The following is a 27,344-nucleotide window of genomic DNA, read 5'->3' on the forward strand; positions in this document are numbered from 1 at the left end:
ATTAACGTAAGAAATATGAATATATCAGGAGCGTATTCATAAAAGAATGATTCCTAAATAGTTAGACACTCATAAACGGGATGAGTTTGTCATTATTTATTTACTAAATGCTCATTATCTATATGCCATAGGAACTAATTACAAAATGGGTCATAATTAACACCTAGCGAAGTCATTGGTTTTTTAACAGTACAAATGGTCCCTTAAGTAAGTGTGGCTGTAAATATTTTGCTTCGAATGATTTTCGTGATTTTATAAAACAAAACATTGTAAAAGAGAGTGGTTGGAAGTTTAGTACAGACCTTCAGGGAAATCAGCGCATAGGCTAATTCAGCATATGTGTGAATACTTAACAATTAGCACTATATTCTTATTTCAAATATATACTTAATAAAATATTACAAAACACAATATTACGAACTCACAATATATGGAAATATTACATCCTTACATTCGACTGTTGGTGATGTCCAACATAATTCTGTAATAGATACAAAAAGCTACAAAATAAGCAGTGAAAACTATTTCCGTAAGTATACACCAGCAATTTTGTTATATTGTGTGAGCAAGGACTGAGGAGGGGGTGAGGTAAGAAAGAAAGGCAGGATGTTACAAAAATATGGGATACTATATTATATGAAATATGGCCAAAAGGCAAAACTAGTCCTCTTGTGTGTCTCCATAAATGAAAGAACCAAAAATGCCTTCTTACACAAATATGGTGGGGTCTGGACTGGATAACTGACTTATTAGCCAAACATGCAGACAAGCACAGGAAAAACAAATGACGTTCCTCGTGGCCAATGAAAGAATACATTTTGGAATTTGTGTCTCATGAGGTTTTAGGCTTTAAAAGGTTAGCACCCATGATGGTTTTTTGTACACGTTGTGGTGCTAGACGTCAGGTATGTGGTTATCATGAAATGCTAGGGCACAAGCCACAACCATCCATAACCTTCAACGTGCCTGTTTATTTGCCATTTTGGTGTTTTTTAACTGAGAGTTTTGGGATGCAGAGGTTGGATGAGGTCAGAGGTAAAAAAAAAAACCTGATCTTCTAATCCAAATAAAGGGTGAACCATTCTGGACTGACAGATGTAACCGTAAGAGAGAGGCTGAGGTAAATCTACCAGGTTTACACTAGCATCTGGTCACCTGAGTGAAAAAAATGTACTGCAGTTTTGAATATTCACACCAGCCAGAGCTCCCTGTTCCCAGCTTCAATCTCTATTCCTGGGGTGCAGCGCGCCGTGCCAGCCTCTCCTCTCTTACATTTCATTCACCTATTACATGTTTTTAGAGCACTATTGCATAAGTAAACATACTATTCACATGTTTATTGTATTATTAGAGGAAGTTATTGCATTATTAGTTTTTATACTGAAATGTAGTTTTGGGGGAACAAATCGCTGCATAATTCTTTATTACCTATACAGTACAGTGTTCATAGATCTCCATTAAGGAGGATCTCCTATGCGTGGATGCACACACACACACACACACACACACACACACACACACACACACACACACACACACGTAAAACAAGCGGAATGCATGTACTGTATGGTTGGTGAGTTGAGGGCTCATAAGTTTGGTTCATAATGAATGCTTTCTGTTTGGTGTTTAACACTACATAGAAGTCATTTTAATACCTATCCTAACAAGGAATGGGTGCACCATCTGGTGGAATAACAACTGGAATCGTTGATGTAATAATCAAAGAGTAAATGTTAGGTGAACTAGGAGAATATTTTTATTTAAACTTCTAATTAGCTTCAATAAAGTCTAGATTTTGTTTATTTTAGTGGCAAAATGATTCTATCAGATATTAGCTTTTCCCAATACATGTTTAAACCTTAAAGTTTTGGGTTTGTAACATCTAAAGTGCACCTAGGTGCTATGCATTTTTCATAGAACAGCTCTGTCACTTGAGTATCTTATTGAAACATGAAATTGGTCATTTTCTGAAGTCTCTGGATAAATTCACTGAGTATTTGAAAACAAACCCAAGTGTTAAGTTGGATATCCCAAGCTGCAAACACTTCTTATTGGACAGATTTATAAATGCATCCAGCCACACACTTTCCATTTTAGCTTCACTTATTTTCTTGCAGAACAACAGTTGGTGCATCCTGAATTTCAGTTTCAACTGAATATGAGGCATAGACTCCACCTTATACAGTAGATCATTTATCATTTTATGTTAAGACTGTTGTGTAAATTCTGAATTTTGTACAGTTTTCACTTTGTACATGAGGGTCCATAGAATATTAATTATTCAGATACAAAAATAAGCTATAGATTATTCATGTGCAATCACATGATCTTGATTCTTTATATTTTATATATATTTTACATTTTATATTTTGTATATCTACATATAAGCTTTCTAATCATATTCATGTTGATTATTAATATACATTAATGAATCATTTCTTGATGTATATGTAGAACATGTGTGCCTGAAATAAGGAGGATTTCAAATGTAAGAACTACAGACTGTAAACTCTGTCAAGTGGGCCAGACTGGTTTTGACCTGTGTTTTTTTCGTTGTTTTGCTTTGTTTTGTTTGCCAAACATACCTGCAGGTTGCATCTCAGCCACTCCAAAGTCTTTTGATATGTAGCATGGAGCTCTGTGGCTGACAGCAGTAGATCTCCTTGATTACAGAGGTGCTGGCAGACAGCCGCAAAGGCGTTCTCTCTCCCGAGGAGCTTCGGTGTGAAATCCACGCTAACTTTTTTGCCTTCCCTTGCAGAGTCCTCGCCTCTCCTCTCAGCCTTTCACCATCATTGAAGCCTTCTGCAGAACGAGAGGGAGAGAAGTGGGAGGTAAAGATGACACACTTTTTCTCTCTCTCTGTGTGCAACTGGAGCACATGTAATTGTTTCCTATTCACGGTATTATTTGCACTTATTTTGTTTGCACTAGTATCCGTGAGATTGCAGGTTCACAGGGTTCTTGGACGCGGTGAGTAAAATATACAAAGAGTTCAAAGATCAGGAATGAGCCATCAGGCCAATGAACCATGTGGAATTGATTGTTTTCATTACTATTGCTGTAATTATTTTTTACTAAAAACTTACCAAAAATATATGTTCCTGTGGAAAAAAAGGATGTGTACGTTACAGGTTTGATCATACTGTGAACAACAGGTTGTAGCTCAAGATACAGCGATGTGTTTAGGAAAACCCTGATTGTGCAGTGTTTTTGTCTCACTCAAGAACACTTGTGTGTGAAATGGGGGAGACATAAGGATCTTTAAACATACTGTGAACTTCCTGCCAGTAAACGATCATAAAAAAACTAGTCTTAAAAAAGACAGAAAGAGCTGGTTTATCATTTTTGATTTGAGCAGGGGGTCAGGTATTTGATTGAATCTCAGTGCTGTGGCTCATGTAAAGTGTGTCAAAACTACAGTATTTCATTTACACCTTCAAATTGATCTCCTTGCCAGTGATGAGTGGTAGTAAGATTATGAGGATGACAACAATCTCTCTACAATATTGAAAATGACTGTGGGCACACCTTATTTTGAGGGCCTATTTATACTAGAGCTGATAAAATCATACCTGATAAAATATAGCTGTATTTGATGACATTATGTTTTGATAATTCCATTAAAAGTGTTATTTTAAAAGGCGATATTTTCATGAAGGTTTTTTGAATAGGAAAAAAACTTGCTTTCCTTTCCTGATCAGAAGTAGAACATCAAAAGAAGAGAAAATGCATTATGCTTAATGAATGTGTAGTAGTACATTTATAACCTTTTTCAACAGGCTAATCAGTATGCCCAGGATGATGATGGTGATGATAATGATACAGAAAAAGAACAAAGAATAATATATTAGTCGACAAGACATAGGAAACTATTCTTGATAGATTGATAGATAGATATTCTGAAGAGATTAGACATATTCGTGTTTCATGTTTCCTTTGTAAGCTCTGTCAGACGGTGGTTTTCAAAGAATTTTCAGTTATTTTAAAATGTACCTGAAATCCAGACTATGGAACATACCAGAGGCGTCATCCCGCATGAAGTGGTTTTAAAAAGACTGAGCAAACCTCCCACCCCAAGTTTGTGGTTGGGTGCGAATGGTCGATAGCTGCCTTTTCCTGTTCTTTTTCTGTTTTGCAAGTTGCACATTTCATGTGGGCGTTGTGTGCAACAGTGAAACAAATCACCCAGCAAAAGCAGTGAAACAGTAAACGTAATTCTTGTGCGATTCATTATCTGGTCATTTTCAGAAACAGCCACTTAGGAGTCATCATTTTGCATTTCCAGCTATGACAGTCCCTGTCGAGATATCACAGTTCATAGCAAAACATGCATAATGTGGCTGACACACCCTAATGCAATTAATGATGTCAACGCAGACATCCTGAACTGCAAGCGTAGAAATGAGAAACACTTGATAGGATTTTAAAAAGCTAAGTGTGATATCTTATGGATTGCATTCTTGTGCAATGGTGTGCAGGTTACATTCTCTGAAGCGTTCACACTTCATAGTTCAGTACCGTAGTCAAGCAGAAATCTTAGGTGCTGCGTTTGTCACATTTGAGTATGAATCATGGCTGACAGGTTTTGAGTGGAATATAAAAACAAGTGCCTCTTATAAAAAATAATCCGATGTCAAACACATCTGCGAGATGATATTGATTGGACGGGTAATCAGTCATGTACCAGGGGGATGTCAACAGGTGTCGCAGGTCTTTCAAAGTCACAGCCTGAGACCAGCCAGGTGAACTCACGGTGGCTGATCAGGCCTCACGTTGTGTTTCAGAGTAGCGCCAAGCTCTGCTGAAACCTGTGGGACGTAAGGCTTCACCCAAAGCTACATTGAGGCTTTTGTTTCTCGGGTGTTGCCGATGGTTTACCTCTGAGTAAACCACGGTCATGTCTCAGAAGCTGATGGCCTTCCATAGCCGTCAGCCTTCATTCCACTGCAGCACATTCACCGTCTCTACTTGCGGGACCTCCAGCAGCAAACGCAAATGCTTCCACTCCTTTGGCCTATACAGCTTTGAGTTTCTGCGTTGGTTGAATGGTAGATATGTCTGACAGCAGCTCATACATAATTAAATAGGTATCAACTTAATAGTGAAAGTGAAATTGCTGTTTCTGCAAGCCTTGGAAATGTGTTAACGTGTATGATGTAAACATCCACCCAGTAGGAACATCTTCCATATCATACTTTCTGTCTTCAGAAGAAGTAAATTCCATTAATGTATGTTACTCACTTAAAATGAGATAAAGGATTAGAGAAGCCCAGTTCAACAGACTCAGTTATGATAAATGGAAACAGACACCACAGAGAGAGGCAAGCCAATCAGACGGTAGTTTGCAAAACTGTGTTTTACTCAGTGGGGCAGAGCCATTACTAATACCGCTATTTGAAATATTAAGGAGCAAGTAGCTTTTGAGCTTGATCTGAATTAAGCTCCATCGGATGTCTTTTCAACTAATTTCTGCTGTTAATTGATAGAAACAATGGATTCTGATCATTCTGACCATTTGCATTTCCAGGTGTAAGGTGGTGAAAAAGGAAAATATGTCAGGTAGTGTCGAGTAGGGAATTCTAGGTACATATCAGACAATCCTGTTCAACATAAAAACCTATTTTGATGACTCTGAGACCAGTAGTATGTAAGGTCGGTCAACTTCACTTTGTCCAATCCACTGCCACTTGTCAGTCCTTCCTGAAATTAGTCTTGGACATTAGATAAGGTAAGATATCCCTGTGACTTGGAGTTTGGAGCTCCCAAGTGCCTTGGTCTGCAAGACACTCATCTTTGCAGCAGTGACATCAGATAACAATGACCAGGAAGCCAAAGTGGCAGAATTAATTGGCTTTGTTCCACCAGGGATAAGGGTGGGTAGGTTGGTCAGTGGCTTGTAGTCAGTGGTTGGCTGTTTTTCGTTTATCTCTCCTGACTGCTCAAGCACATAAGCCTAGCGAGATTAGGTTGTTGAGGTGAAGATGAGCCTAATGTACCACTTCCATTTCACAGGGTTGCTTAAAGTGGAAGAAGTATAAAAATATAAAAGCTTTTTGCTAATTTTGTACTGTGGCAGTTGAATACCTTCTCCATCACCATCACTGGCCTTATTGTAATTGAAGGGGCTAGTTTCTCTGCTTCCTAGAAGCAACAGGTGTCCCCTGCTTTTCTCCTCCTCAGCACTGCAAATGTGATTCTGCTGGATGCAGCTTCATGCCAGCCAATATGACCACTGTCTCCTGCCTCTGAATGATCCACCTGGTGTCCGACAATCGTTCAGTGGTGACAGAAAGATCATCCATAGGCATTCTAATTGGTTTCTGCTGTACCCAAGATCCCACCTCCAAGTCTCAACTCTGGTGACTGTACAAGAACGTTTGTGGTGAGAGCAAGGATGGTTACTGCAATGGTGCAGCTTGTCATGAGCTCACCCTCCAGATGTTGCCTCAGTAGTGCGAGCTGGCAAATAATCACCCATTCAAGTTGCTATAGCGATCTATGATGCAATTCCACTCCTCCCCTGGAATGTGCTCCCTGTGCTTGGTTGCTCGTGCCAGTTTTTGCATTACAAAGCTATAAGCGTCAGGGAGATCCAGTGGTTAAGTCCCTCCTGTTAGGTGTCGACATCACCCTTTGCAACTCTCCGCTACTGTGGTATAGCTTCTCTCCTCAAAGTATTTGCCAGAGAGAGTGTAACAGTTTTGGGCAGTTTTTGTATATCCTGTACAGGACTCCATTTGGTGTGGGAGGTACAGCTGTCCTTTCTTATTTCAAGAGTGCAGTGTTTTCCTGGAAACTCCCAGAAACAATAATTCTGAATGTTTGTGGGTCCTATTATAGATACAATATTAAAAGTCGTGGGCTGTGATCCTGAATACAGGCTAGAAATATCTTTTTACTAAATATTTTAATTGAGTAAAATGTTAAGATATTATTTGAGCAAATGCTTGCATATTTGAATATCTTCGCACATGTAAGCACGGTATAACTATTCAGTATTGTGCCAGACTCTGTGAGGATTTGAAAATGATACTACACGCAGAACAGAAAGCTGCAAATCACAGTTGTCCTGCTGGTGTTCATTCACAGGGCAGTGGACACATACAAAGAACAAAATGAAAGCTCCCCCTCATGGGCTTACTGAATGAAAAGAGGAAACTGATGTAACAAAAAGGCAACAAACTAAAAACAAGACCCTCGTGGTAACAATACATATCTGCATATATTGCCTTTTCAGACTTTTTTTTTTTTATTTGACTGCTTCCGCTGGCTTTTTCTCACTTTCTGTCTGACTCCTCAGCCTCTTTCTCATCTCTCAGATTTGTACTGTCACTTGACGTGAAGCACGCTGTTGTGCTGTAAAAGGATTCATGGTGGCATTTATGTGATACAGATTGTGGAAAAGCAGATTGTTGTGAAACAGAAGACCACCCGTACTTCTTTCAGTTCTGGGTCTGCAAGCATAAACTCAGCCGTTGGTTCTGGCTGATCAGTCAGAGAGCTGCTGTTGCCTCCAACAATTTTTACTCATCCTGCAGCCTCTGCTCCTTGCTGAGAGTTTGGGGCCACTTCTAATGACAATGTTTGTGACCTGGAGTCACTGTTCCCGTTGTTATAGACCTTTGACCGCTGCCAAGTGTTGTCATCCTTAACCTCCTCTGAAGCTGTTCATTTAGAAGTCAATGTGGAGCTTGAATTGGTTTTCCCAAATTTGTACAGGATGCCAAGCTGGACTGGGCTGCCAGTGTTGTCTGCCTTCTGTCAGTCCTGTCCAGTTTTGTTCTCCCAATGCAACCGTCTGTGCCAGAGAGAAGGCTTGTTGACTGTAGCACAGATCCTGTTGGATAGATCATCCCTGGACATACTTGGGATGGGCACCATATTACAATTGATAATTTTGACCCAGCAAAATGAGTTACAGTGACTAAAAAATTAGTATGAGCTATTGACATTACTGAAAATAGGGGATTGTGAGTTTTGGTGATGACAAAATTATAGCTATGTTTTCATAATATTATTATAAACCATATTATTAAAAGCTGTAAAATTATGAGCAAATTAGTATTTAATAAATAAATTCTGTCTTCCTTAGCAACAGCAGTGAGTATATAAATGTATTAGAGGCTTTCTCATGGGTTTAGCAAATATCATTATGATGAAAATGAGAAGTACATTGCAAATTTTTGTGGATTCGTACTGCAGTGTTCACAATGGAATAGAGAATTTTGTGCTTTTTGTTTTAGAAAAGTGAAATATGAGACATAACCCTTCTTTATATACACTTTGACAATGTTTTTTCAAAAAATAGGCAATACAGTGGCTCTTAAAACTCAAAGCAAAAATTTGTTGACTGTAACCCAATTGCAATATTTTAGGCCGTAGTAGGGAAACTTTTTTTAACTTATGACTCATTTCACTGTCCCAAGACACAATTAATATCTGCACAATTGCACTAAAGAAGAACTGTGAACTGAATTTTTTCTGCCATAACAGTTTTGGTTTAGAGAAGACATGTTTCAATGCACACGTATTTTAAAAGGATTTCTTGACTAACTTACAAGTAATATGCACCATTTATTTGTAAAAACAATTTGCATAAATGAAGAAATGAACATAAAAAATGAATAATTTACAAATGGTTTTTGATGCTTTCTTTGTTCATTGGTGCTTGTTGCTGTCATATTTTGCTACTTTGTCAAACACAGCCCTGGGGAAAGTGAAACCAAGCCGAGTGTCCCCTATATTAAATAAATGCAAGGAATAAACTTTTATCCTAAATCATCATTCAAAGTGTTTGGAGTTTTATCGGCAAAAATGATAGTAATGGTAACACTGACCAAGGCTAAAACATGTTTGCAGTCTTTAAATATGCAGTGTTGATACAAAAGTATTGTTTTTTGTGCCAGATATTTATTTTACAGCAGTTTAGTAAACATGATTTCAGTCAGGTGAGGGTTCATTTGTAGCTCAGCAGTGAGAAAACACAACAAAGATTGCTGTGTCTTTTTTTTTTTTTGGAGCATATATTATGTATGGCATTGGTGCCATACTACCACAAGAAAGAGATAAAGATTGTTGACCTTTGTGAACGCAGTCTTTTTTTACTGTTGTATTTGCATATCAGAAAAACAACAGACAAAGGGAAATTGTTTGGTCTGAAGAAAAAGAGAGTTATTGAAATGGCATAACTTCCAGCCTTTGTTATGCAAATGTACCATGAATCCATGCCACACAACACAGCTAAAGCACACCATGTTCATTGTCTTGCCTAGAGCTTACTGCCATTGAAAAATCATGCTAACATGTCGACTATTAATTGTTGATTATTTCAACATAATGCTATTACCATTGCAGCTAATAGTGCTGTACAACTGAAAATTTTATTAGTTAAGATTTATAACAAATTAGATGATAATAATAACAATAACCATGCCCTGTGTTGTTCCCCTAATGAAGTAGAAATATATCCACAACTGTGTAAAGTGTGGGAGACGGACATCATCCACTGTAAGATGAAATAAAAATAGGTTATGTGAGACTGAAAGCAGACAGGTTTGTGAGTCAGTGGGCTAAATGGAAGTTGTGAGTCAGATGAACTTCTACCAGCAGACTTTAACTTGTCATGTGAAAGCTCCTATGCTCACCCCTCTCCCACAATTTTCTGCGGTCTCTCCTGACTCGGCCTCTTCTTATGTTGTCCGCACATCTCATTGCATTAGGGGCTCAAACATGCTGCAGCTATACTGAGGATGTGACTCAGCTCACATCAAAGAGATCAATTCCATGTGAAGTGATCGATTTGTTAGACTGACCGTATAAGGCAAAAAGACGGGATTTTTAGTCTTTTTTTCTTCTCCTGAAAGCAAATGTGCAATCGGACGTCGCTCAAGTCCAGGCCCTGTTCATAAAAATCAACATAAAAACACTTTGCTTTTTAGGGGTACAAGGGCCAGACTAATACCTTCCAACTGCTTGGAACTTCACAACAAAATAAAGCTCAAGTCTAGACTTTTTTTACCAGTATTCAATGGTTAGTTAGATTTATGTAAGAATTAGTGGTAGTACATTTGGCATTGAATTCACCTAAACTGGACGTGCTTTACGTGCTCATGTGACGTTACTGTCATCAGTCTTCGTATTTTAGGGTTTTCACACAGAACTGTGTATGAATAAATAATTTTGCTGATTGCTTGCACAGAACTGTGCACGGAACCATGACCATTTCCCTTTGTTTTAATGTCATTACTTTCCAGGCAAACCGCACATTTCAAATTAAGATTTACCAAGAACTGGGTCCTGTTAAATGCAACCACTGATTGAACAAATCATCGGGTTAAACCTTTCTCCAGTCCTCAGAAAGTCAAGAGCCCCAGCATGTGGGAGGTGATGACATGATGTACATGCAGGTAGAGGTGGCCTGGCTCTGTGGTTTACTTTAAAGGGCAGAGTAGCTGTTTGAAAAATCACTTGAGGCTGCCATTAGCATTTAAATTATACATCTATCTGGAGAGTTCATCAAGTTCTGAAAGAAAAAAAAACATTTTTTATAGAAACACGTCTTTGAAAATTTAATAGTAGTAGGTGCACATCTTGATCAACATACACTATATAATGTTTTGTAACTTTGTATATTGAATGCAGTTTTAGCTTGCAGCATTGTGATGTGTTCAGTAAAGCGATGTTTTATACACGGATAGAGAATACAGACAGACATATATTAGTGTGGAAGCATCTGGTGCTAAATTATAATTTGTGTTGTGAGAAAAATGGTTTTTTAACATTTTTAACATTTTTATCTATCTGAATGTTTTTTACTTTGAACTTACCATTGTTGTGACTTCCACAACAAAATATGTTGCTTTGGAAGTCACAACAACAGTAAATCAAAAGTAAAATTTAAAGAGACATAAATAATGTCCAAATGGCTTTATAATAGTCCTGATTTGACATTTAGTTAATATGATGTTAATATCCACCTCCACACCCTGAAATTAAATACAAAAGATATAATTGCTTAAATTTGATACTCAAATTTAATTGACCTGGGAAAGATGACATGGACTGTTTAAGGCTGGTGTTGTTATGGAAAGACTGCTGAAGATAGAACAAAGAACGAGAAGCCTCAACGCATCACAGAATCATAAATTCATAGAATCAAGCCTCCTATGAAATTTTGAAAAGTTGTATTGAAAGAAACATGCTTCAGCATCTTTTCAGTAAAGTAGCTATTGAACTTTGCTGCTCCTTTTCAAACTATTACAGATTCCCAGAATTTAAACTAGAAAAAAACAAGGTGCAAAGAAAGTGGTTGTTAGAGACTAACACCATCAGAGGTGTTTTTTTTTTTCAAAAACATGTTGAGATGCCACTGAAAAATAAGTAGAGCTACACAGACAGCCTTTATCTGGACTGCCATAGCTCTGCAATAAACACTTTGGGTATGAGAGGTCAAATGCCTGCTTATTGTGAAGTGAGAAATGTTTTTCAGATTTTCCAAGATCTGGACTCCCCCGAGTAATATTGCAGATATGGAACTGTAATTATGACTAATATTAAGATATCCACGCTGTCGTTCTGAAATTAGTGTCTGAAGTAATATCGTGCTTTGTGCTTCTGGTAGGGAGTTTGCTTTGAGCGCAATCTGTCATATGAACAAAGCTAGTGTCTCAATGTTAGTTGACTAGGCGGGTCCATCTAAAGTTATGTAATTAGTGTCAGCAGTACACCTGGATTCGCATTAGAGAGTCTGGCATAGTTAAAAACTATATTTAATTATACTAACCGGACTATATTAACTAAGACTTACATATTTTACAATGTGATAATGGCTGTTGATTAAATGCAAACACAGTACTACTCCCATTTCAACCAACATCTATGTATATAATATTTGAATGAATATATATGAGGATTTGAGAGATTACAGCTTTGCCTTCCAACAGTTTTTCTTTATTTCAGGTTGTGGTTTTAAAATAGAAAGAGTTTTTATACCATTGCTTTTAGTATCACCAGGCATTGAACTATATTGTATAAAATAATAATAATCATAGTGATGCTGACCTTTTGCAATTGGTAACTGCACAGTTAAGACTATATTTAATTTACTGATGCTGACAATGACAGACATTAACGCAAATACCTTTTCCAATTGATTGATTTTGAGAGTTTGCAGCTGTGCAAACAAGTTTTTTTTTAAATGATTATAAAATAAAGATCTTATAGGGACCATCACCAAGCATTTTAAAGTATTTAATAACATTGAGTATTTTCCATCTACCAGGTGGAAAAAGGGCGCTCAGTGGCTGTGATGCTGTGATCCTTTTAGGACTTCATTTATTATTTCATTACACTGTATGAAAATTCATGTTCATTTCTCTGTTAGTATTTTTGTTTGAGGGATTTCATTTTTATGGAGGTTTCCTTAGGTTATTTTATTACAAATTCCAAGGATTGTACATTGACTGCATTTTTCTGACAATTTCAGCTTAATGTCAGAAAGTGTAACAGTGTGAAAAACTCATGGCTCCAACTCCAGCTGTCAGCTCATCTAATTGGAGTGTAGACTTCTTGTGTAATCTTCTGTGATATGCAATACTATTGACCAACCCAACTGTGATGTGTGTGTGTGTGTATGTGTGTGTGTGTCTTAGTCGAGGGGGTTACTGCTTCGTTAATTTTGGTAATGAGGATTTTGTCAGGTGCCCTGCAACAATGTGCCCTTCAAATCAGCAATGCCCATCATTCCAATTTGAAATTTGAGGTATTTTGTATGTAACCATTTGTACAGGTGTTTTAGTGTCCACGTGTTTTACAAGGAACCTAACAAGAAATCATAACATATGAACCATTTTCTCCTACATCACTTTCTCTTGAAACTTTTCTTCTTCTCTTTTCCATACATGTGCACACACACATACAGTGACCCCAATTACAGCGCAGAACACATACAATCACCACACCCACAAAAACTAAAATGCTTGCAAGAAAAAACATTTCCTCCATAACTTTTCTTTTTTGCCAGGCTTTTGAAGAAAAAGGTGAGAGTGACATTTTGTTAGTGGGGGTGGGTTATGATTTTAAATGTCATAGCTGGGGAAGAAATTGGAAGTGCGTGCTTCTTGGTAAGAATGTTGAGACGAACAAAAAAATTTTCTGTCTGAGATTTTATCATGGATTGTAATGTCTTCTATCTCCACGGTAACAAACAGAATGAGTTCCAATTTATCGGAGTATGATCTTTCATTTCATGCAACTCTAATGTTTTTCTTTTTTTGTATGTACAACTCGCATTACGAGTACTGTTTCGCCAACCGAGGATAATGCTGGAGGCAAGATGCTAGAATCTGGGTAGTCCTGGTAGTTATTGTTCCGTCTGAGCTCTTGATCACATAAATACATGTATGCAACGACTTAATGAAGGTGATTCATTATGATAATCGCACACATTCATTCAGTGGGACAATCAATCCACCTGTGTCATTAAGTGCCTTTGCTATAACAGAACTCTTTACCAGTTCATAGATAAGAGTCAGTCAGTTCAGTGTAGCATTACTGTTCTGCAGTTCATCTGTTCTCCTACTTTGGTTTTGATGGCAACGCTAATGCTCTAATGCTGCCATTAATCCACATTGCCAATATGTTACTCATCATTTTATTCTTGCGCATTGTTGGTCAGGTACAAGTACTGTGAAATACAAATGCTTCAACAAGATGTATTGCACACATTCATGTACACGGCTTACAGCTTAGATTTAACAGGTTATTCTTTTTATTTTAGGTAGATCTCACATTGAACTGCGGTTCAACGCACACAGAACGCGCACAGCTTACGTGAACAACTGTTAAAATCAACCCGCTGTAATTCCAGAGAAACAGCTATAAAAAGTACAAGTATGTGAGAACAGTGAGTGTGATGAGTAGTACAGCACAGAGTTGCTTTGTCTACTCACAGGCAAATTTGACTTTCTGTAGTGTTCTGTAAAGACAGCTGTAGAACATGTTTGAGTCAACACAGAAAAAAACACAGGATAATATATGTGCGTTATATCCATATATGTGTGACACCAGAGATGAACACAAATTTACCTCATGATATCAGCAGAATATATAATTTAGAAATACGTCAGGTATGAAAATACATCATCTGTACATGTAAGAATATTAATTTGGAACCAGGCTTCCCACTCAAACATTTCAAGACTATTTAAACACAAGGTTTTAATCACTTTATTTTGTGAATGGTGGAGTTGCAACTGAGGCTGCAAAATTCCAACAATTAAAACAAAAGTCTATATTTGTTTGAAAGTATGCACTTGTCTAAAAGTTTAAAGTTGCATTCTGATTATGTAATATTGTGACTCAGACTGCTTTTTACAGTTCACTAGTTTGGTCACAATTTTCACTTGTAGGCATCAGCACTCACTTTATTTTTGTCACATCATGTGAATCTCAAAATTTTAAGGATCCTGTCATTTCCTGATGCTGGTAATTGACTATTTAACGGTATTATTTTTTTTTTATTTATTATTTTTATCCGTTTAATTAGCAGTAGCCCATCAATCATGAAACGTCACAACATTATTGCACTTCAGTGAAAACTTTCTCTCTTTCGTCAGGGTGAAGTTCTTTTTTTCTCTTGAAATGTCAAGAGAGTGAAAACCACAGAGATTCTGTACTCTTTTTCTTCTGAATTCCTGTTTCCTGATTGTTGTTTGTGCAGAGTGTTTCGCATGAAGTGTCTTTCAGTGTGTGTGTGTGTGTGTGTGGGGGGGGGGGGGGGGGGGCAGGTAGGGGTTGGCGGGGGGGCTTTAATAATAACATGGGACAGTAGCAGGGGGGAGGGGGCTTTAATAATGACATAGGACAGCAGCCCGCACATGGGACAGTTAAGAGGTTCCAAATACGAACATGCACCCGTCTCTCAAGCAACCATTCAAGCTTTTTGTTGTTCCACCCAAATGAACGCACACACAAAGAGTGTATGTTAAACAGTACATAGGCCCCACTCTTCTGAAATATGAAGGGTATCCCTGCACGATCCGCATCCAAGGCAGGGAGCTTGTTGTGGACAGATTGGACAGACAGACTTTTTTTGGTTCAGCAGCGCACTCCCAGGGACACTCTCATGCTCTGGGCTTCTTGTGGGATACAGGATGCCATGTGTGGCGTGATAAGGCAATCCCCCCACCCCCCCCCCCCACCCCCCCCCGCACACTTCCGGGAAACTTGACACCGCTGCGTGAACCCCCGCCCCCCTCCTTCCCTGCACCCCCCCCCCCACCATGCTCAGAGCACAGTCTCCTAGCACCTGCGTGTGCCTCCGCTTACCGCTCATGTGCCGTGTGCCAAAGCTGCGACCGCAGCCTTGGAATTTACCTGCGCGTGACCACAAGCACTGCAAGCGATGTGTACGCTGCGCTCGCACCTGCTCCGTTATCTCTCTGCGGGGAAATACTCTACGCCTGAAAATTGCTAGAAAAATGCATCCCTCTCCAACAAGCACTCAGTGAAACAAGACAAATGGTGGTGCAAACCGGAGGTGTGCAGACTGTGACAGTGTGCAGATCGGTAACCGTGTTAATGAAAAATCTGAGCTGTTTTTAGTGTTTCCTTCCTGAATTTTTCCCCTCCCCCCCCAATATGCTCGTGATGGAGCAGGGCGAGCACAATCCTCCAGTACACTCGGCCACAGCCACACTACAACACTACAAGTCCCATAGTGCACTGTGGCAGGGCCAATGGAAGGATGGGCGCATGGCAGCAGATATCACATAGCCTTTAAATGGCATCAGTGGAGCGAAGCCATTTTATTTGGCTTCTACGGGGTCCCGGTCACCGTCAGACGGGTTTAAACACATGCTGTAAGGCTCAGCCTGTGCTAGAAGCAGGTATCTTAACTGAGGATCTGCACTATGTTTAACTTGAAGGCTGAGATAAATGCACAGGCCGCATTCATTATAAATGCAAGTTTTATGTTTATGCCTAAACTGAAATTCAAGGCACTGATTGGCAGGTCCTCTCTAGGTGCTTTGTAAGCCTGTATTACAGTAAATTCTCCGGCTGACAGAAAAGTACCTTTTCACATTTCATTTGCGTCATCTTTCCTTTAAAACAGAGCATGGATCTTTTGTGAATGTAGCCACTGTGTGCTTGTAGCCATTTATCCATGGAGTAATAACGGACCTGGTGGTTTGAATGTCAGTCAAATGTCAGCCATGATCACTCAACAGAGGAGCTCATTTGACTCATTCACATTGACAGGTTTGGTACTATTAGAGAAGGCAGGTACAGGTGGGAAAACAAAAAGAGTTTTGGCTCATCCGTGTCTCTCACAGCTCCTTCAGGCCTGGCTGTAACAGGTTGACTCTTTGGACCCCTGCTGGCCTCCTGAGAGGCACAGTGGGACTTATAGCACTTCTGTGTAGTCGTGTCAGCACCTGTTAACTTTATTGGGGCACTTCCTTACCAGATGACTGAGCTGACTCCACTGTGAGTGTTGCTCTCCGGCAGCCTCTGGTGTTTTTAATGCATACATGCTTATATTATAAAGAGTGACAGTCACTTCAGCCTTGCATTTAGCTGTAGTGTGAGAGTAAGACACTAGTGGACACTCAGCCAATACAATGCATTCTCCTCAGGGCCATCTTACTCCAGAATGAATGAAGAAGCTTTCAATGGGTTTTTTAAATCAAAAAATAATGTAGAATCACTGTTTGGTACCTCATTTATTTCTCCTGGTGTCTGTATTTCATTAAAAAGAGACTTGTGTCACAATTGTGAAGGTTGCACAGGTCTGTCTATGAACTAACCATCATTAAAGGCATGTGGATGTTTGAGCAATGGGCAGGAGCGGATGTTCGTTTACTGGCATGGCCAATCATGCAAGGTGGTATGTCATCACTTGAACTGCAAGTGAGTGGCCCCTGTGTCAGTGTTTCCTTGACTGGAATTGGTGCGCTGACACTGATATTGATATTGCCACTCCAGGAATGCCACGCCATGAGAGCGAGACGCAGAGCAGTGGAGGGGCCACCAGGGGGCGACAGCATCAGCAGCCACAGGAGGAGCGAGTGGAAAGGCCGGGGACTGTTCCTTGGCTGGACGGGCGCAGCTCTCCTCAGCCTCCTGCTCAGTCCAGCACACCACAGGTACAGCAAGTTACAGCACTACTCTCTGAGCATTTTGAGAGTTCTCTCATTAAAGCATGCTGTACTTTACAGGTGTGAGTGTAGATACACTGCTAAGTCATCTTTAAAATACTGTTAAAGACTCATCCTCGCAAGCATTTTCATCTCAAATTTTGAAATAAAATGGTACATTGCATAACAGTTTTTTGATTTTACCAGTTTTCAGGAATTTGTCACAGCTTTCCTAGGAGCACAGTTCTGCCCAGCTATACTGCAGGACTCCAACCCTGATTCTGAATGTGGACCACCTAGTTTGTTTTCCCTGTGATCCTAAATCGAATTAGTCGCATCTTAGCAGCGTTGATGTTGCGTTGGTGTGTAAAAAGCTTTCTCAATAAGGGAATGTTTCTTATCTTTTTGCATACAAGCTTCCTGTCAACATTTTTTCAGGTTGAAATGGAATGAAAGAATGAAAAAAAAATGTTTTGTACCATATGACAGAAGACTAACATCGTCTTGAAGCTGTCATTGGAGGAAAAGTAAACCACCTTGTGGTTTATTATGTCGTCTAAGTTAGAGAAGCTTGTCAACAATACCTGAGTGCTATTGAGACGTCTGTCACCCTGGTTCTCGTGAAACAAGTGGGTGGTAAATTATCAGTGATTAACCACCAGTTTCACTCCTCCAGAAACAGGTGGTTTGGGGTGATGTGTGAAACAGCCTAGGTGCTGGAACCTCAGGACCAAGAATGAGACCTCTGTCCAGCTGCCACTCGTTTGAGTCTGGTTCTCTTAATGAACTCCTGAGACCTTTTCTGGAGCTGCGCAGGGCAACTCTGGTTCCAACGTCTAGGGTCACGCACAGTGTTACCGTCCGCAGGTGCCTTTCCCTTTCGTGATTGGGCAAAGAGGATCTTTCATCACTGCATCGCAGCTCCAGGTCTTTCTCCTCCAGCAGGTAAGGGCCTGAGGCTCCATCCAAAGCCCAGTGCCACACACTCCCCACAACTGAATTTTCCTCTCATACAAGACAGCGCATGTAAACTGATGACAGCCCAAAAATGGGATTGGGAACTTCCGTTTAGGGTAAAACAAAGCAAATCCAGAAATTGGAGTAGGTCCTTACTTCGGAGGTCTGGTTACTCACCTTGGGTGTACATAGAGGGCACAGCAACACAGAGGTGGTCTCTGGAGGTACCTGCTGGAGAACACAGGCAATATATTTCAATAATGTGATCTCCAACAATATTTTCCTCCTGGCTTGAACAAAATAGCACTGGTACAGTAGCCTTTTGACTAGTGGTGTTTCCTCTGACATCTCACAATCGTAGGACCAATCCAGAGCTGAAACAAAGTCATTAAAATGGTTTCTACTGCCACTCTGCTAGTGGCAGAGACATATACATTATTACATTACATTATTGGTATTTAGCACATGCTCTCATCCAGAGCAACTTACATAAGTTACAGTTTTTTTGCAATGTTACCCATTTATACAGCTGAATATTTACTGAGACAAATGTAGGTTAGGTACTTTGCCCAAGGGTACAGCAGTACTGCCCCAGTGGGGAATCAAACCAGCAACCCTTCGGTTACGAGTCCTGCTTCATAACCACCATGCTTCACTGCTGCCCCATGTATTCCTCATTACAGTATTTTCTGGCTGTGTCATGTCACAGATTCATAAACAATTAAAACTACACATACAGTGGGTTTCTGAAAATTAAATCTTAAAATTGTGTTAAATTTAAAAGGTGGAATTTTCAACATTTCTGCTTCAGTAAAAATAGCCATCTACGGTTAACAATGACAGTAAGAGTTTGTCAGCACTCCCATATCAATATACATTTACTTGTTCATTGCACCAGTGTGTTAAGACACGCCATCTGCTGGTGAACACAGGCCATAACAAAATGTGTCTTCTCAGCCCTGTGGAGTGAGGGCATTAACGGCACTAGCGAGCAGACTGAGATGTGTTCACTGGGCCTGTCCTCGGCTTAACCCTCCTCTACAGCCAGCAACAATGTGCTGTTACAAATAACAATAGTAAAATGAACAAAACCTAGAGTCTGACCAAGCTTCTCTGGTCAGGTTAAGTATACATAACATGCTCAAATGTGCACAGGTACAGTATGTCATTGCCTATCAGTGCGCACAGGTCAGTGTGCTGTATGTTTTGACAACAACATATGAAATTTTTGCCCAAACACATTTCTCCTACATGTCACACACATGGTGCAGAAAGATTTTGAAGGTGCTTACATCTGTAACATCTGTAAGGTAGAGTTGGTTACTTCACAAGCGGTTCAACATCTACATCCTCATAGCCTGACACCTGGTAATCTTTTTCTCTTCAAATCTTTCCCACATGTCTAAGAGAACCCACTTTTCAGCCACCACCTTCCTATTTTGAAAGTGATGGCTGATGTTGGTAAATGTGACTAGAAAGGAATTAGTGAAACTACTGTCACTGGGTGAGGTGTGTGGTACAGATTCAGTTGCAATAAAGCACTCCTAGTCCAGCTTTGTTAGCTGGTTGTGTTTTCTGCAGAACCACTGCTTTGTGCTTTGTTAGCTGAAGTGCTACTGTTACTGCTACCCCTTGGCTGGTGAATGTGGCTGATGCTGTTTTCGTTGTCAGTGTGGCCCCAAAGAGATGAACAAACAGCTCCTTCAGTACGGTCAGCACAGACCCTCCGTCCTTCGCAGAGGCACCGGGTCTCTGCCCCAGGGTACGTCCCTCACTTTTCTGCACTGCTTTCAGTTCAGTGCGTGTGTGTCTGGTGTGCATGAGTGTGGTATACGTGTGTGCAGTCTGTAAGCATGTAAGTGTGGTATACGTGTGTGTGTGTGTGTGTGTGTGTGTGTGTGTGTGTGTGTGTGTGTGTGTGTGTGTCTGTGCCTGTGTCTGTGCCTGTGTGAAGTTTCATCATTTGAGGATATATTAATTATAGGATATATTATATTATTCAGAATCTTGATATAAACACTGTAATTACATCATTGTATGTAATATACTGTGTGAGTATCACTTCATCATTTTTCCACATTCTGTGGCTGATGAAAAAGATAGATTACAAGAAAAATATTTAGCAATTTCAATGGCATGCACCAGAGATGCAAGTTTTTATGCTGCTGCACTTTAGGAAGATTTGGATAGCAAGTTTAAAACACTTTTGAGATGGTTACTCAAATGTAAGGTCTAAAACAGAAAATACTCAAGAAAATAGATGTCCATTCGTTGTAAAAACATTTTGATGAGGTGCACTAGAGATACAGGCCCATGCAAAGACATATCGCTGGCATTGAACACATCATTTGTTCCCACGCCATGCATACCTCCTGTTATGTTGTAACTGTTGCACAACTGCCAGTACAGTACTGTTTGAAGCAACAGAAACTGGTGCAGACAGTTATGGTGTGCCCATAAATGCAATGTTCAGTTTTCCAGTTGAGAGGCTGAAAGTGCTGCGACTCTATAAAGGCCTCTTCAGTTTCCCCCTGTGTCTGGGCCTCGTTCCCGCAGCCCTCTCCACTCTGTCCGGTTTGTCTGCTCGCTCGGACCTGACCCCGACGCCAAGCTCTGACCCCACCCCCACGTGCAAGGTGGAAGCAGGCGGGGGCCTGAGGGGGACCTCACCCCAGCGAGCGGGCCGCTCCCCCCAGCACACAAGCCACACCACCTGGCCCAGGAGGTCCAGCCCAAAGCAGAGCTCCGCCCACTCTGGCCATAATGACAGGTGAGCAGGGCTTGGAGGTTGGCTGGAGAGGGGGATATTTGCCCCCTAAAATAGCACTTGAGACAACTCTGGCCAGCTGATTTTTCTATTGTGCTCTCACTAGGTTGAGAGTTATTTGTTCTTCACTAATTAGCTGATTGATGCATGTGCGGTGACTTCTTTTTTCCATCCGAATGTGGCTGGTTATGATGGCAGTGTGTGGAGGCACTGCTTTTGTGACCTTAAGCACAGATAATGCTGCCACTTTGTCATCACCTTGGATGTCTTCATCAAAGGACCTCGTTCCCACATGCAAAAGCCGATGAGTCACACTCACACATTGCAGTGCAGAAATCCTCCTTTAGCTGGGTACCTCTCTATCATCACTCACATGGCTGCACCAGTCACCAGGAAGGGAAAATCCGGGGGTAACAGCTACTGGTATCTGACAATGAATCCAGACTGTAGTACACATGAATGCTAATGAGGTGTCAGTCAGTTCAGTGACTCTTTAAAGAGGTTTGGTATCACTATTAACCACTCTTGCTAATTCAGCAGACTACGTGACATGGCTAATTCCACAAGTAGATCAAATTTAAGTCATAGTTACTTAGTTGGAACATAAACATTTGCATAAGCCGCTAGCAGTTGAGCCACAGTTTTACATATCAGCAGAATAATTATATTATTGTCATTTTCCCTCAGAATGACTGGTCACACAATTGTATTGATAGATACATACATACTTGTCCATGGTCTGTCAGTTTTATTTGATTTGACTAGATTAGAAAAGAGTTGGTGAGAGTGAGGGTGAGGTGAGGGTGAACAGACTCTTTCTGTGAAAATCTAGTGTGAACATTTAAGAATTAAAAAAGGCTAAAGACAGCACCCCTTCCCTTCCCCTCCAGCCCCGCGCAGCGTGTCCCAGACGGCACCAGCGCTCTCTTCATGAATGGTGTCTGCAGATGGCCAGGTTGCGAGGAGGTCTTCGAAGAGTACCCCAGCTTCCTGAAGTAAGTCAGTGTGTCTGAGAGGGCTGGTGTTTACCCAGGTGCAGGCTGGCTGTTTGTACCCCCCCCGTCCACCCAGCCTAAAAGCTTTCATCTCCTTCCCCTCAGGCACCTGTGCATTGACCACAGGCCTGGCGACAAGAGCATTTCGCAGTGGCGGGTGCAGCGGGACATCGTGCAGCACATGGAGAACCAGGTCCGTCCGCCGGTGGGGCACTACCAGGGGAGAGGAGCGGAAGGCGCAGCGGGGGCCGAGTGTCGCCCGTAGCAGCGGGCGTCTTTCGCTTTCGGTTTCACTCATAACGGACTCCGTTTCCCGAGAAGGCACAACAAAGCAGGCGCAGTTCCCATGAAATTAAGCGATGTTAGCGAAATCTAGAAAATTCCACAATGCAGGTGTGAACGTGAGCAGGACAATTTAAAACCAAAACAGCTCATGTCATTACAAATGGGTAGAGAAAATGCAAAATACTTCCTTTGCGCTGAGGAGTGGCTGATCATACTGATACGGAAAAGCGAGTTCCTGCTACATACTCAAAGGAAACATGTAATGACAGCAGCATATTCATAATTTCTGATTCCCTTACACATTACAAAGAAGTAGCCTAATTCTGTAAATTGCAACAAAAAATCTTGACTTTACATCCCAAGAAGAGCATCTGGCTGCTAGAGGTGATTATCGAAGAAGAGAGTGTTCATGTCCTAGAGATGTGTTAATGGTAAATGACATGGGCTATTTATTGTTTTTTATTGAACAACATGTTTTAAATTAGTGGGAATCCACACATGCAAGCAGAGACAATAGAATGAGATTTTAGACTTTTACCCACAATGATGTCAGTGGTAAAATTATGCGGTATGAGTTGCGTTTACAGTAAGTGTGCATTTCAGCAAGTTATGGCAGTACATGCTTACAAATTTACCACATTGCTAAATGTAGAAATGTTGTTTAACCATGCATGTATCATTCTCTTGTGCTGGAAGATGCTCTGGATAAGAGTGTCTGCTAAACTTGTATCATGTAATATAATGAGTACACCTGCCATACAAGATTGCAACACTGACCAAAATGTCCCTATTTTGTCATGTGTGCCACTGATGTGGTACATGAATGTAAATTGCCTCAGCTGTTGTGGTAACTTTCCCTTGACTTATTTCGCATCACAATGAATGCTGAGGTGAACCATGATGAACCTGCTCTCTCCAGCTGAATGAGCGAGGAGCATGGTAACGCGAAGGACTTCAAGGGAAGAATTAGTCTCGCCGCGTGAGCCGTGTGTGTGCATTTACTACAAAACTGCGTGCTGTCGTTTTAGCTCACTGTGGAGAAACAGAGACTCCTGGCAATGCAACTGCACCTGCACCTGCCCGAGCACCGATCCACTTACTCAGTAAGTCCTCAGGGTAATCCACGTGTCCCTCTACTTTATCCCTGAGCTAATGTGTGCACGTGTGTGTGTGTTTGTGGTATTGAGAGAGAAAGAATGTGGTTACCAATGCGTGTTAAAGTCTGTATTTATGCCACTTAATACATGTGTTGTAAGTTGTAGCCTTTTTTCACTGTGCAGCTGGAACCAGGACTGCTAACTTTAGGTTCAATGTCTAGGTGAATTTTCAAGATTTCTTTTAAAATGCTTGCTAGTGTTACTTATGTTTAGTTCTTTCAATAGCTGATTCGTGTTTAAATTGGGCACATACACTTTGAAATTGTCCTTCAGCTTAAGGTGTTAGGAAAAGGTAAAATTCTAGCAGTGTTCAGTGCGGTCTGTTGAGTTTCATGAACCTTGAGGGCCAACAGCCCTCGGCGAGAAGCAGCAAAACAACCATAGATTAAGAAAGCCGATTTGGCAAACGAAGGAAAGTGGTGAGTCCAGAACACACACTGGACAGAAGCAGAAGATGAGGAACTTAAGGAAATTGTGAAACTTTTGGAACATGATGAAATTGTGCGCAAAAGATTGTTTTATTGATCCAACCACAGGTACCTGCTAGGACAAACTTTGGAAGCACCATGAGTAGAAAGAAGTAGCCATGTGCCTTGGTAGAAATAGATGGCTATTTTGTGTATCCTCGAGTTATATATGTTTTACTTTATAACCTTCTTCCATGTAGCACTGCTAGCAAGGGTAGCAAAGCGGGTGTCATCACATGACTCAGAAATCATTGCAGTGTTCAGGGGTGGGGGCACACTCTATAACTCATTTCAAAACATGACTCAAGCACAGTAGCCATCTCATATAGCGATTTAGGTTCACTTTCTGTACACTTCCTTGTGACGTGCAGAAATTGCACTGTGTTCGGATTGTAGCCTTACTGCTGCAGGCCTGGTTATAAGTGAGCTGCAGGCAGAACCGGCAAACTATAGAGTTGCCTCAGTTCAGTCATCAGCACTTAAAACTGAATGTGATATAGAGAAAGGGACAGACTGCTAATGCTCATCACACCAAACAACTAGAGTTAGGCAGTAGTTATACAGAGTGGCAACGGACCAAGGAAGGGAAGTCCAGGCCATTGTCTTAATCTGGGTGGATGCCAGTTTTTGGATGCCAGGTAATGCAGTGGAAAGTAAAGTCATGCTGGACAGGGTTAGCCAGGTTAGACTCCAGCTCCTTCCAGCCTGTTTTCAGCTCTACATTGGGAAGTGGCATATTAACTGTTACATACAATACATGCATGACATATGTGGATATGTCAGCTCTATGTGATATAACTGGAAAACCAAACACAGTGTCTCTCCAGCTGAATTTCCAGAGAAAAAAGTAATGAATGAAAGGAAATAAGAGAGGAGGAAGCAAAAAGATATATATTTTTATTTCTTTCCCGCATCCTGAGAGTGGAATCCATTGTGTTTCAGATAATCTGCGTAATCCCTTGGCAAATCGAAATATGATGAGACGACTTTGTTGTTTCTCTGCTTCTCTCCCACTCAGAAGGTGGGCATGGAGGGGGAGAGCAGCCTGGCGGCCAGCTCACCCCTGTCCTGGGTGGCAGACGGCACCCTCCACAGGACCGGCAAAGAAACGGTAGAGCTTGTGCCAGAGGCCCACTGGCACCTCCCCACGTCTCATTCCCTCCCAGGTGACACTCATCGTCCCAGCACTCGGCGTGATTACATTACAGGCATTTATTCAGACATTTAGCCACTTTTTCAGGTCTATACCTAACCTGCTCTGCAGAGAGATCAGTAGTACAGCATAATCCCATCTCAGTCTGGAAGGGGGCTGTCCTTTTCTGGTTTGGCTTGCAGTGTCACATGTTAGATGTTCAGGGTTTATTTTATCCGTGGAATGATATTTCTGAACTAGGCCAAACTTTACCACCACAACCCTTTCCAGATGGAGGTTTCTTGTATTCATGTGTTAGTTTGTATTTCCTTCTGCTAATTTCCAAGAAAAACCAGACATAGATTAAGCAAACTGCTGATGCAGAACTATATGAACTGTAAATCAGGCATGATAGTCACCAATTTGTCACACAGCTCAATGTACCGCATCATCGATCTGTTGATTTATTATGTGGTATTAATTATTACTGTATTCCACAGGAATCATCCCCAGCATTGAATGTTACAAATACAATAACATCAGACCGCCTTATACATACGCCTCCTTGATCAGATGGGTACGTAATGATCAAGTCATTTTAGCGACCGGAATGAGAATGCTGCTGCAACAGCACCCTCTAGCTGTCAGTTCTGTTTGCAGGCAATTCTAGAGTCTCCAGAGAAGCAGCTGACCCTGAGTGAGATCTACCACTGGTTCACCAGAATGTTCTTCTACTTCCGCCACAACACGGCCACCTGGAAGGTAAGGTGTCCACCTGGCCTCACGGTCCGATTCACACAGTTGGAAAATTGCGGTGATGGTGATGGGGTCTAGCCCAGTATCACCCCATCTGACATGTCGGACTAAGCCCTGCACACCTAATGGGTGTGAGGCTAGAGCATAGTTTCACAAAAGCACATTCATGCTCAGGTAAGACAGCAGAAAAAAAGGCTCAGCACTCGCTCCAGAAACAAAGAACCCTGAAAAACCGACGCCAGCACAAGAATCAGACAGAGGGGGTTGAGACAGCTGTAAGGGCTTTTTACAACATTGAATTCTCATTTTTTGCATCATTGAATTCAGAGGGAGTGTTGAGCCTTATCTGCAGGCTTACACCTCTGTGTGCCAATATCATCTTGCTAGATTAGCATACCTGCTCACCAAATTCTATATTTCCAGAAAGTGCAGTTTTATGCACCTCTGTTATCCAAGTGTGTGGAAATGTCTAAATTTCGGCCCCCTTTGCCCATCCCCTCCATGTCCCCCCACCTGCAGAATGCTGTTCGTCACAACCTGAGCCTCCACAAGTGCTTTGTGCGTGTGGAGGGTGGGAAGGGGGCAGTGTGGACGGTGGACGAAGCTGAGTTCCAGAGGAGAAAGGGACAGAAGTTTAACCGGTAAACACTCTCTCTCTCTCTCTCTCTCTCTCATACACACACACACACACACACACACACACAAACACAAACACACACACCACCCATTACCCATTTCCTTTTGACCAACTGCTGTTTAGCCACACCCTGTGGGGGTGGTGCTGGTTGAGGAGAGATTGGATATCTCTTAAGGTTATTAGTACATCCATGATTTTAATGTTGAATGAAAGCATGATAACCAAAAAGCAACAGAAACTGTGTCTGGACACTGTCGCATCTTCTAAAAAAAGACCTTATTATTGAACAGTGGAATACTTTCACAAAAAAAGTTTTTTCAAGTCTTTTCTTTATCTGGCAAACAGAGTCATTGTGTTCATCCCTTTCATTCCATGCAAAAAAGTGACGTGCTTCTTTGCTCCAGAATGTTGAATTCAATGGACACTCTCATATATTGTATATTGCACTTGGCACATCTTATGCCCACCTAACGTTAGCACATATGCTGTGCGTTTTTAGGGACCACCACGATGTGACATGGCTGGCCCCCTACACCTTCCTGTGTCCCCAGGAAGCCACAGCTTTGGGTCAGACAGGGAGTCGCTGAGATGCACAAAGCAGAGAGCTTATAGAGCGTTGGCGTACAGTAATCTGAGGTAGTATAGAGCAGTAGAATCCAAATACCTGTGTGCATTGTCAGTTTGTGTAATGGAGAGAGTCAAATAATGTGGTTCTGTCAGTTGAATTACAATATATGAGAGGCTGTTCTCTTTTTTACTTCTTCCTTTATGTTCGTGTTGTTTTATTGTTGAGACTGATGTTAATGTCAGTTTACAGTCATTTTTTAGAAAAAGAAACATTCAAATGCAATCTGAGATTTGCAGGTACAGTATTTTGCTATGAGGGGTTGAGGCATTATGTGTTATTTTACCAAGCATTTGTTTAGATTTTACAGAACCATGGAAACACACTCATACTACATCATACATACGTTTTTTTTTTTAAGTAATGTAGCCTAACATAATAACAGTCTTTGTATGGTTTTACAGTGGCGATAACTGTCTTATGCA

General features: G+C 41.0%; 1 protein-coding gene across 1 annotated transcript; it reads left to right on the forward strand.

The window, feature by feature from the left end:
- Positions 1–2,905: 2,905 nt before the first annotated feature.
- foxp3a (forkhead box P3a) lies at positions 2,906–26,881 on the forward strand. The gene is made up of 13 exons (XM_036530695.1): positions 2,906–2,973; positions 16,990–17,150; positions 18,009–18,086; positions 19,770–19,860; positions 20,655–20,868; positions 21,756–21,860; positions 21,966–22,053; positions 23,174–23,248; positions 24,788–24,935; positions 25,402–25,478; positions 25,562–25,663; positions 26,177–26,298; positions 26,794–26,881. The coding sequence occupies exons 2-13, from the start codon at positions 16,992–16,994 to the stop codon at positions 26,879–26,881; spliced, it is 1,347 nt and encodes a 448-aa protein (XP_036386588.1). The 5' UTR covers positions 2,906–2,973; positions 16,990–16,991.
- Positions 26,882–27,344: the final 463 nt, after the last annotated feature.

Source organism: Megalops cyprinoides, chromosome 6, assembly GCF_013368585.1.
Source record: "Megalops cyprinoides isolate fMegCyp1 chromosome 6, fMegCyp1.pri, whole genome shotgun sequence".
NCBI lineage: Eukaryota > Metazoa > Chordata > Actinopteri > Elopiformes > Megalopidae > Megalops > Megalops cyprinoides.